The sequence below is a fragment of the Beta vulgaris genome, chromosome 2 (genome assembly GCF_026745355.1).
Source record: "Beta vulgaris subsp. vulgaris cultivar EL10 chromosome 2, EL10.2, whole genome shotgun sequence".
Taxonomy (NCBI): Eukaryota; Viridiplantae; Streptophyta; class Magnoliopsida; order Caryophyllales; family Amaranthaceae; genus Beta; species Beta vulgaris.
The window spans coordinates 1,128,953-1,141,502 of NC_079203.1; the positions used below are offsets into that span (position 1 = coordinate 1,128,953).

The window sequence follows — 12,550 nt, forward strand, 5'->3', positions numbered from 1 at the left end:
AGAAATAGCAGTCTAGGCTACTTTCAAACTTCACAGAAATGATACCCAGTGTTGAAAAGAAAATTGAAGATGTTGCAAAAGTTTGAGCTTCTTTCGTATCTGTTGTGTGGTCAGAATAATTCTATTATATTTTAAATCAAATAATGATACTGTGGTTCTTACTCAGATTTCGTTTGAATCAGAATAAGAAATGTAATACAACAAAACAAATATCAGAAACATGTAACCTCTTAATTTCTAAAACAACTATGTACTTATACAACAGAAGCAACATCTACTTCTTGTAGATTGGTGGATTTGCTAACCACTTTGCACGAAATCCAGTCCCTTGACAATCGCTACATTGAGTTGAACCCTACGGAAAATCAAGGCACAAAAGAACACTCATTTAATCTTATGCTAGAGGGTGCAATAAGTTTATGTATATCATAGAAGTAATTGAGAATACTGAGTATATAAAAAGGCAAGTTACAATTTGCATACCTCTCCAGCACATATGACACAAGTAGTGTTTCTGGATGGAACTTCACATAGCATGTTATCACCGATAATGAAGAAACCTGTACCTGCACACCATTTGCATTCGACATGCCCATTCGAGCTGCAAGAAGAGCAAGCAATAGGGGTAGGTTGCTGCACGCATTGACATTCAAGAAGTTAGAACAACGATGAAGTAAATAGTAATATTGGTGTTAGAAATATGTTTTAGGTAAGACTACTCAAGTTCAATTCTAACTCGCATGAGTGCAGATGGGTGTAGCAGAGATGCCTATATTGACATATATGTGCAGGAACGCACATTGAAGATGTTAGAAAGATGAGTTCGGGTAAGACTACTCAAGTTCAATTCCAACTCAACTGGGTGAAGATGGGTGTAGTGGTGATGCCTATGTTGACATAAATTTCTAGGAAGACCCTAAGAGATAGAAGTCTAAATGAGCATATATTCACAGGAAGATTGAGGTTGCATTTACTGACGAAAAGATATGGGAAAACCGACTACCTTATGGGGATTTGAAAATAAGCCAAAGATGACTTGGATGGAAGAAATTGAAAAGGATATGAACAAAACAGGATTACAGGAGCATTTCACTCAATAGAACAATAGAAGTGAACGGATACCTCCAGATGATCATAGAATACGTACTCTTGGTTCATGCCGCCAACCCCATCTTTTGGAATCAAGGCTTTAACATTCTTATTCTATAAGTTTCAAATGCGTGTTTTTCAGTTGGAAAAAAAGGAAGCCTAATCAAGCTATAAGATGCAAATACCCTCCTACGGAACCATATTCCTAAGAATCCTGGTTAGAACAGCTAGCATACAAGTCTGGGATAGTCTATAGAGGTATTCTCAAGCTGACTATAGTCACATTTACATTTGGCATCATCTAAACTCATCCATGTTCCATGACCATATACTACCCAAATTTAACATCCATTAATCACACAAACTTCAGACTAAGATGAACATTTCTGTTGTAGATGGTGACGAGGCTGCGCCACCATTAAAGGTTGCCAAGGATACTAAGCTAATTCATTTAGTTGGTGATTGTATCTTCCTTCTTAAACTTGATGAGTTAAATGCTTCTTTCATGGAAGTCTTTAATTTGATTCATTAAGTCCTCATTTTCATTGTTGTTCTTTTGTTTAAATAAGTTAGCAATAGTATAGTTGAGTCCTTAAATCCATAGGAATGTCGTGTGTTTTCTTTGAGTACTTTCATTATTTTATGTAGTTGTTTCGAGTTGTATTCGAATTTTGTATTCGATTTAAATCCATAGAGTCCTTGTACGAATTATTAGCTTAAGTTGTAATGAAGCAAGAATGAAGAAGCTAAGGAAGCACGTCCAAGTTACACGTGATGATGGCTGAATTATAGGAGTTGGTTACACTCCTTGATCACACGTTCAAAGTACAACAAACTGCCCTATCTTCAAGGCGTGCAAGAGTGGATGAGGAAGTGCGTGAATGGCAGCAATAAAATAGGAGAAGGTTGTTTCCTTGCACGTTGATAACTAGCCGTTGTGGCTTGGTGGTTATTTGATTAGTTGGACCACTCTTCTTTTGTCAAAGCCATGATTCGTACATGTAATAGTGGATAGTTATTTGTTATTTTCTTTTGTTTAGAAAATCAGAAAATTAAGTTGTAACAAGTCCTATTTATATTTGGACAAAGTGAATGGAAAGGACATGACTTTTATGACTTAAAACGTGAGTTTTTATTTTGCTTAATACTTTGCATTCTTGGATTGGAATCAAGTGTTTAGTGCCTATGCTTAACTAACCTTAGCAAGTTAGTTTGTGTTCTTAGGACCTTTTAGATTGCTTGGTGGTGTGACTTATCCAAGTAGTTTAAAAGTTGCTATTCAATCAAACTTGTGGATTCAAGTCATTGATTGTCTAATTCTATCATATTCCGTCCTGGCTCAGTGCCATGCTCAGTGCCACACTCAGTGCCACTGCTAGTCGAAACCTTTAAACTTGTATACTTCGAGTGTTACTCCAATTATACAACATCTTGGTATCAGAGCTAAGCTTAAATCCTACCCATTTCAATCATCATTAAGCCCCAAACACATTCCCCAACAATCCCAAACACAAACAATCCATTTCGAAATTATTCTAACTATGGAAGATGATGCAAACCCACCACCAAACTGGCGTGAAACTTTGAGATTAATTGAAGAAGAAAGGAGGGAGAGTGATGCTAGAATGGCATTGCTACAAGACCAAGTAAGACAACTCTCAATTCGACTTCAACACCAACGTGAAGGAGGTGAAGATTCGGATGATGCAAGTGAAGTAACTTTGCGCCCTAGAAGGTTCAATCCTCGACCTTCTAATGATATTAAGGTTGACATACCTGACTATGATGGCAAGCTTGATCCTGATGAGTTTGTTGAATGGATTAGAACTATTGAGAGAGTGTTGATTACAAGCAAGTTCCGGAGGATAAAAGAGTGAAACTTGTAGCCTTGAAATTAAGGAAATATGCATCCACTTGGTGGGCGAGCATATGTGCCAAAAGAGAAAGAATGGGAAAGGAGAAAGTAAGGAGTTGGGAGAAGATGAAGAAACTTCTCAAACAAAAATTCTTGCCAACTTACTATGTGCAAGAAAATTTCTCAAAATTCCATCATCTGAATCAAGGAAGTAAAACAGTTGAAGAATATGCAAGGGAGTTCGAGGCTTACATCATGAAATGTGATGTCTTGGAGGATGAACCTCAAACACTAGTGCGATTCTTAGGAGGTTTAGACCCTTCTATTGCAAATGTGGTTGAGTTGCATTCTTACTCAACCTTAGAAGAGCTAGTTCTGTTGGCTCACAAAGTGGAACGTCAAAACAAAAACAAATCCAAAGGTAAATGGGACTCTTCTCGTACCTTTACTAAACCTACCCCCTATTCTAAACCAAACACCACCCTTTCTAAACCAAACACTCCCATCTTCTAAGCCACCCCAAAAGAATGAAGTCAAACCTACTGTGCCAAATACACCCCGACGGTGCTATAGATGTCAAGGATTAGGGCACATTGCCTCTGAATGTCCTAACAAAAAGGTCATAACTCTTGCGGAGTATGAAGCCATAGAAGAAGGATACGAAGAGGAGGAAGAGGAGGAGAATATGGAGGAGGAAGAAGAGGGACGTTACATTGGACCTGATGATGGTGAATGTTTAGTGGTTCGAAGAGCTCTTAGTGGTATACCTACTAATGAGGAACAATTGCAAAGAGAGGCTATCTTTCACACGAGGTGCACCATAGGAGGCAAAGTTTGTTCCTTAATCATAGATGGAGGCAGTTGCACCAACGTAGCCTCACAAACCTTGGTTACTAAGTTAAACCTACAAACTAATCCTCACCCTAACCCATATGTCATACAATGGTTGAATCAAGGAAAAGGAATACATGTTTCTTCACGTGTATTATTAGCTTTCACCATTGGAAAGGAGTATAAGGAAGAATTGTGGTGTGATGTTATCCCCATGGATGCGTGCCATGTTCTATTGGGAAGACCTTGGATGTTTGATAGAAAGGTAATACATGATGGTTACAAGAATACTTATGCTTTTGTGAAGAATCAAAAGAAGATTGTCCTAACCCCTTTATATCCACGGCACAAAGAACATACCAACAATCCAACCAAAAATCCAGTATCCCTACCACCTCATCAAATCATCTTACCATGAATATGAGTCATTCCAAGAGCTCATTTTGAGTGGTTTAGATCAAACCCTCATCCAAAATCCGAACCACAACACCCTTTGCTGACCCCTTTGCTCAATCAATTCAAACATGTTTTTCCACAAGAAATACCCCCTGGCCTACCCCCTAAACGAGACATCCAACACAAGATTGACCTTATTCCCGGAGTTAGCCTACCTAATAAACCTGCTTATAGGACAAATCCTAAAGAAACCGAAGAAATAAGGAGGCAAGTGGAGGAATTAAAGGTGAAAGGCTTGATTAGGGAGTCACTTAGTCCTTGTGCTGTCCCTACATTACTAGTACCTAAGAAGAATGGTGAATGGCGTATGTGTGTTGATAGTAGGGCCATCAACAAAATCACTATAAAGTATCGATTTCCTATTCCAAGATTGAATGATCTTCTAGATGATTTACATGGTTCGAAAGTCTTTTCAAAGATAGACCTAAGGAGTGGTTATCATCAGATTCGAATCCATGAAGGGGATGAGTGGAAGACGGCCTTTAAAACAAAAGAAGGATTGTATGAATGGTGTCATGCCATTTGGATTGTCAAATGCACCAAGCACATTCATGAGGTTAATGAACCAAACTTTAAAACCTTTTCTTGGTCGATTTGTAGTGGTGTATTTCGATGACATTTTGGTGTATAGCAAGAATGAATTGGAGCATGTTGATCATCTACACCAAGTGTGCGAAGTTTTGGAGAAGGAACAACTCTATGGAAACCTTGAGAAGTGTCATTTCTTCTCAAATCAGGTTGCCTTTCTTGGCTTCCTTGTTTCACATGATGGCATTGAAGTAGATGAAAAGAAGGTGCAAGCCATTAGAGAATGGCCATTCCGAGTTCCATCCAACAAGTAAGAAGTTTCCATGGCTTAGCTTCCTTTTACAGGAGGTTTGTTCGAGATTTAGTACTCTCATGGCCCCTATCACTGAGATTACTAAACTTAAGCAATTTGAGTGGAGTCATCAAGCACAAAAGGCATTTGAAGAGGTTAAGCTTCGACTCACCACAGCCCCTATCTTGGCCTTGCCTAGCTTCGAAGACATTTTTGAAGTAGAATGTGATGCTTCTGGAGTTGGTATTGGTGCGGTCCTTTCTCAAAGTGGACGCCCCATAGCCTACTTTAGTGAGAAATTAAATGAAGCAAAGAGGAAGTATTCTACCTATGACAAAGAGTTCTATGCTCTTGTGAGGTCTCTTGACCATTGGCGACATTATTTGATTGCAAAAGAGTTCATCTTACATTCTGATCATGAGGCTCTCAAATACCTACAAAGCCAACAAAAACTTCAGCCACGCCATGCCAAGTGGGTAGAATTCTTGCAAGCCTATCATTTTGTCATCAAGCATAAATCCGGAAAGATGAACAAGGGTGCTGATGCTTTGTCCCGAAGGTATTTACTACTTACTTCCCTTAGAAATCGAGTCATTGGATTGGAAGTATTAAAGGAAGGCTATAGTGATGATCCAGATTTTGGTGAAATATTTGCAAAGTGTCAAGATCATGCTCATGGAGACTATCATATCTATGAAGGTTTTCTATTCAAAAAAAGAGACTATGCGTGCCTAAACATAGTGTAAGAGAATCTCTAATCCGAGAATTTCATGAAGGTGGCCTAGCTGGACACTTTGGTATTGAGAAGACCTATACCTTGGTGAGTGATTACTTCTTTTGGCCTAGAATGGTGAAGGATGTCGAGTACATTGTTAAAAGGTGTGTAGCTTGTCAACACGCCAAAGGTCACTCTCTTTCAAGGTCAACATCTACCCCTTCCTACCCCAAGCCCCATGGGAAGACATTAGCCTTGATTTTATCACGGGACTTCCTAGAACAAAACACAACAAAGATGCTGTGATGGTAGTAGTTGATAGATTTTCAAAGATGGCTCATTTTATCCCTAGCCATACTACTCATGATGCGGTTCAAACAGCTCTTTTGTACTTCAAAGAATGGTTCGTTTGCATGGAGTGCCAAGGAGCATGGTTAGTGATCGTGATACTAAGTTCCTAAGTCATTTTTGGCTTACATTGTGGAAAAAGATGGGAACCAAGTTGAAGTTTAGCACATCATCTCACCCAAAACTGATGGACAAACCGAGGTAACTAATCGAACCTTGGGAACTTACTACAGCCCTAGCCACTAAAAGTCCGAGACAATGGGAAGACATGCTACCCATGCGGAATTTGCATACAATAGGGTACCACATAAGACCACTGGAATGAGTCCTTTTGAAATTGTGTATGGGATCAATCCATGTACTCCTCTTGATTTAGCTCCCCTTCCCATTCGAGAGAAATTTAGTAAAGAAGCTGATGAGCGTGCTAAAGAGATAAAGAAGCTTCATGAACTTGTGAGGACAAGAATCATGCGTGCCAATGAAAAGATCAAAGAAAGAATTGATAAAAAGAAGCATGATATTCAATTTTCTCCCGGAGATTGGGTATGGATTCACCTAAGGAAGGAACGTTTTCCTTCTAAAAGGCGTTCCAAGTTAAGTCCTAGAACAGATGGTCCCTTCAAAGTTCTTGAGAAGATCAATCCCAATGCTTACAAGATTGAATTACCAGGTGACTATGGTGTTTCTTCTTCTTTTAACATTTCGGATCTTAGTCATTTTATGAAGATGAAGGTGATCTTCCAAGTTTGAGGTCAAACTTTTCTCAACAAGGGGAGGATGTTGTAGATGGTGACGAGGCTGCGCCACCATTAAAGGTTGCCAAGGATACTAAGCTAATTCATTTAGTTGGTGATTGTATCTTCCTTCTTAAACTTGATGAGTTAAATGCTTCTTTCATGGAAGTCTTTAATTTGATTCATTAAGTCCTCATTTTCATTGTTGTTCTTTTGTTTAAATAAGTTAGCATAGTATAGTTGAGTCCTTAAATCCATAGGAATGTCGTGTGTTTTTCTTGAGTCCTTTCATTATTTTATGTAGTTGTTTCGAGTTGTATTCGAATTTTGTATTCGATTTAAATCCATAGAGTCCTTGTACGAATTATTAGCTTAAGTTGTAATGAAGCAAGAATGAAGAAGCTAAGGAAGCACGTCCAAGTTACACGTGATGATGGCTGAATTATAGGAGTTGGTTACACTCCTTGATCACACGTTCAAAGTACAACAAACTGCCCTATCTTCAAGGCGTGCAAGAGTGGATGAGGAAGTGCGTGAATGGCAGCAATAAAATAGGAGAAGGTTGTTTCCTTGCACGTTGATAACTAGCCGTTGTGGCTTGGTGGTTATTTGATTAGTTGGACCACTCTTCTTTTGTCAAAGCCATGATTCGTACATGTAATAGTGGATAGTTATTTGTTATTTTCTTTTGTTTAGAAAATCAGAAAATTAAGTTGTAACAAGTCCTATTTATATTTGGACAAAGTGAATGGAAAGGAGATGACTTTTATGACTTAAAACGTGAGTTTTTATTTTGCTTAATACTTTGCATTCTTGGATTGGAATCAAGTGTTTAGTGCCTATGCTTAACTAACCTTAGCAAGTTAGTTTGTGTTCTTAGGACCTTTTAGATTGCTTGGTGGTGTGACTTATCCAAGTAGTTTAAAAGTTGCTATTCAATCAAACTTGTGGATTCAAGTCATTGATTGTCTAATTCTATCATATTCCGTCCTGGCTCAGTGCCATGCTCAGTGCCACACTCAGTGCCACTGCTAGTCGAAACCTTTAAACTTGTATACTTCGAGTGTTACTCCAATTATACAACAATTTCTATCCATCAAAATTTGCCTAAAATAATGATTTCTCAATCAACTGACCAATGTAACTTATGTAAATAAAGAAACACTCCAATTCAATCAATTTGCAGTCATCTTTTGCAACACAAATGACAAAACAACCCAACAAAATTATACTCAATTATGCACAAATAATCTAATCCTTCAAGTACTATAAATGGCAATTTATACAAAATCACATAGAACTGTAAACTAATCTCTACTGCAATAAAAACATAATCTTTCAGCAGGGTTTATTCAGAAGCAACTTAAATTTTGTTACTAAAATGAAATGGCTCAAACTGGAAAATTTAGAGAAAATTTAAAAAATAATTATCTGGGTAATTAATTAAATTATGTAAAACACTCCAATTGAATCAATTTGCAATGATCTTTTGCAGCACAAAACAACCCAACAAAAATATACTCAATTATGCACAAAAAATCTAATCCTTCAAGTACAATAAAGGGTAATTTAAACAAATCACATAGAATTGTAAACTATCCTCAACTACAATAAAAACATAATCTTTCAGCAGGGTATATTCAGAAGTAAAGACTTAAACTTTGAAATTAAACTAAAATAGCTTAAATTGGGAAATTTCGAGAAAAATGAAAGAAATAATTACCTGAGTAATTAACCAGGCTTGTTCAATGCGATTAGCAAAATTTGAGGAGTTATCTGATGAAGAAGAAGAACCCACCATAGAAGCTTGGACCTTGAAATTAAACCTCTGATTAATCATACGTGAAACGACGACGTTTTGGGCTCTTCTTAGAGGAATTATTGCAGAATTCTTCTTCAAATTATTAATGGGTTCGATCCAAATTGAAGGTTTTTGACATAAACAGCAAGACATGGTTCTCAGAAAAGATTTCTTCAGAGAGAAATAAAAATGGCAAGGAATTTTTGTGAATTTTGACGCAATATTTTGGTCTCCAAAAATACTCTTTTTTGGTTTTGGTGATTTTTTTGTTGTTGTTTTTCTTCTTTTGTGGGCGTAAAATCTTGTACGCGAAGTACTTGTTTTGGCGTCCTATGTCATGTCACTATGTGTTCTTGTTCTACAATAAACAACGAAACAATGCCGGACACGAAATTAGAAATATTTGCGTTACTACAAGTTTTAATTGTGGTCGGTTTACTTTAAACTGTTTCGATTTTTATTTATTTTGTAACATAATTTTTGATTAGTTTTCTTTCAAGATGGCTTGTTAGGGAAATTTTTACGTGATCTTAAGATTGAAGAGAGAAAACGAGATTAAATTTAATATTTTAGAGAGAAAAAATGTCTATATGATTATTGCATTTATCATATTTTTTTCCTATCTTTCACAAGATTTACTAACCCTTAGGGTTTCTCTATCATTGTTCATTCACCTAAATACGATTTTGAATTTGGTTTATTGTTGTATAATATTCTAATCCATTGCTTATATTGATTGGGGAAAAGGCTAATTAAAGGTTATAAATGTATAATATGATTTAGTTGGCTAACTACGAATGAAATAACTTTTTTGAGAAAGAGACTTCTTAAAATTGACAACATTCCCGAATAATCAAACTTTGAGACTTTTACAAGTACACCAAATTTATATTGCCTTAATAGTCATCATACTTTCAACTTTTCCAAAGATAATATTAGTGGTTATCTAAAATGAATATAACTGAAATTTTGGCAATTATGTTAAATCTTGATCAATCATGTAGCTTTATAACATTAGAATTTACAACATCTCCTTTTTTTGTTGTCTAAAAATCGACCGGGTTAATAGTTAGCCAGCAAATCTGATCCAAAAGCCTTGATCAAGATACTATACTACAAAGTTCGATCATATATTATATATATTATATATGTGATGTTGTGATCAAAATTGGTTCGAATTATATTTTCTCATGGCTTTATCTATTTTTTACATAAAAAATATTTGAAGAATATAATTGGTTGACTATAAGAAAATTAAATATGGAGATTTTCATTATATAAAACAATATATAGATATCTTATATATATTCCCTTCGTGCTCTAACTATCTTCATATTTGTTATATTAACAAAATCTAAGGTAAATAGAACATAAGTTGTGAAAATAAATTCTTTTTGTTTAATAAGAGAAACTAGTGAGTGTCCCGGGCGATGCTCCGGGTTGTTACTTTTCGTAACTTTTTTGTCAAGTTAGGAAAAATTGACGTATTGAACTGATAAGTAATTGCATGATTTTTGAAAAATAAACCATTTAAAGTTTGGGGATGAAAGCAATAACTTAACTTTCTACATGGAATTGAAGTAAGAATTTATGTCTATAATAGTCTTTTTGTTATCATAAAAATTTTAGATATCTAACTACTTGTGCAAATCTTTTAATGAGACATATTAATAAGACCTTATGATATTTTATTTTGAAATACTAAACAACGGTGTTATGTTGGATTAATGGTTAAGCTTCCACTTTCCATTTCAAACGTCACATGATCGATTCCTTGTAACTACACACTATTATTTTTTAAATTGAGGATTTGACTTGAAGTATTACATTAGAGTCTAGAGGAGAGTGCCACGTGGCACACAAACTTTTTTATGAACGCCTTTTAATATATTAGTATAGATTTTTTGGTTACATCATGCCATTACCAAATAAGTTATAAAGTAAAAATATGAAGATCTTTTATAGATAAACTTAAATAGAAAATAAGATGTTAAAAAGAATAGAGAGAATACTCGCAAATGAAAAGAGTATTACAATTCACAACATGATGAGAAAGATTAATCTAATGGTTGGAAATCTAGATACAAAACAGAGAAACTAATTGATTGCACATTCAATGTATTCAGGAAAATGACTAAAGCCATGTTTAAACAATTACACTTTGAGCAATTATATGAAACAAATATGTATTTCCTTAGACCATAATTATTTGTAGCTTTCTCTTATTATATTAGTTGACTCAAGTACATATAATGTAAGTTGACATGACACATATAGGTCTTCTTTTAGGCCATAATTTTTTTTCCTTTTTGAATGGGTTGACTTTCTTCTTTCAAATAATTGACTTTGATGACTTTCCTTCAAAATGTTCATAGTTCATAAGTGGGAAAAACTACAACAAAACCAATCATAGAGTGTGTGACTTCAATATCTAATAAACAAAAAAGTTGATACAAAACGTGGAGGGTACACGCAGAAAGCATAGAAACGGACGGTGGGGTGGCCTTTTTGGTATTTACAAATGGGCTTTGGCACATTTATAACATGTCTTTCATATTATAAATGGGTAAGAAATATTCTGTCCGTTTCAAAATATAAGGCATGTAAACCACTTTTACGCATATTAAAAACTTAGTTATTTTTAGTTAAATTTACATAGGTAGTAAGAATTGACATTAAATATTGTATTGATAATAGAAAATAACCTATAATCTTATCTAGATAGTATAAAGTTGCATTTAATTTTACATTGATAACGTACAATGCCTTATATTTTGAAACAAATTTGTTTAGTTAAATGCATTACAATTTGAAACAGAGGGAGTAGTATTCTACCAAATTGGAATCTCGCACAAACTAACTCGATCCGACTTAATAAGTACTGTTTATTTAAATTACAAAAAAGTACCAACTTTTTAGAAAAATGTCCATAATAAAATTTGATCCCAAAACATCAATTTTACAAAATTAAAGTATAAACGTTATAGTTTAGACTAAATTACTTTTTTTTCTTTCTTATTTAATATTTTAATAATAAACGTAGAATGCCTTTCTTTTTTCGCTTTTTCATCAACTCTTTATGTATTTATTTATTTTCTTTTTTGTAACAAGAAAGAAAAATTAAATTTGCATTCTAGAATAGGACCAGTGTATAGTATCCTTTCGGATGATGGAAGAAAAAGCCAAATTTGAGGAAGAAAATCAATAAAATAAATGGGATAAATTATAATATGTATTTTATATAAGAAATAAAATCTTTTCTTTAGCAAATTATATTCATCTTTAATATATTTCCTTAGGACAACTGGAATTCTGTTCTTTTGGACTGAACTGAATTGAATTTGTCCGAACTAAACTTAATTTTTTAAACTGAATTGAAAAGAAGCGAATGAAAATTGTGAGAGGAAACTAACGGAACTGTGAATTTTTTTGAACTATACTGTATCGCTGTATTAAATTTATCTGAACCGAACCAAGCTGAATTTCCATCAATTTAATCCAAAAGAACATAACCTAATATCACATATATGACGCTAGATATTTTAAAGCTAAAAGTGCATTTAAATTGATGAAACACACAACTTTTTTAAAAAATATGATAATGATGAATATTCCACTAACTAAGTACTCCCTCCGTCCCAATTTATTTGCTACATTTGCTTTATCACAAAGACCAAGGAGGGAGTGAGGACCATTGCCATAACAAGAATTATCAAAAAAGCAAATAGGTAAAGTGGGACCTATGAACTATATATGGAAATATTTACAAAAACAAGGAGGGAGTGATGGCAAATTTGTAAATAAAGTGTGGGACCTATGTACTATATATGGAAATATTTGCAAATGTAGCAAATAAATTGGAACACACTTAAATGGCAAAATGTAGCAAATAAATTGGGAC

At 34.7% G+C, this 12,550-nt stretch overlaps 1 protein-coding gene across 1 annotated transcript; it reads right to left on the reverse strand.

Annotated features, from left to right (window-relative positions):
- Positions 1-100: 100 nt before the first annotated feature.
- Positions 101-9,006, reverse strand: LOC104887803 (hypothetical protein). The gene is made up of 3 exons (XM_010672549.4): positions 8,572-9,006; positions 484-633; positions 101-355 (listed from the first exon to the last, which is right to left on the reverse strand). Exons 1-3 carry the CDS (start codon positions 8,800-8,802, stop codon positions 275-277), a joined length of 462 nt encoding a protein of 153 aa, XP_010670851.2. The 5' UTR covers positions 8,803-9,006; the 3' UTR covers positions 101-274.
- Positions 9,007-12,550: the final 3,544 nt, after the last annotated feature.

What these genes read in the sequence shown, in the direction of transcription:
- LOC104887803 (XM_010672549.4), bottom strand. Translation starts at nt 8,802, where the DNA reads ATGTCTTGCTGTTTATGTCAAAAACCTTCAATTTGGATCGAACCCATT. An exon ending in AAGCCTGGTTAATTACTCAG is followed by an intron (nt 634 to 8,571) that starts GTAATTATTTCT and finishes CAATGCGTGCAG; the next exon opens with CAACCTACCCCTATTGCTTG. An exon ending in GTGTCATATGTGCTGGAGAG is followed by an intron (nt 356 to 483) that starts GTATGCAAATTG and finishes GATTTTCCGTAG; the next exon opens with GGTTCAACTCAATGTAGCGA.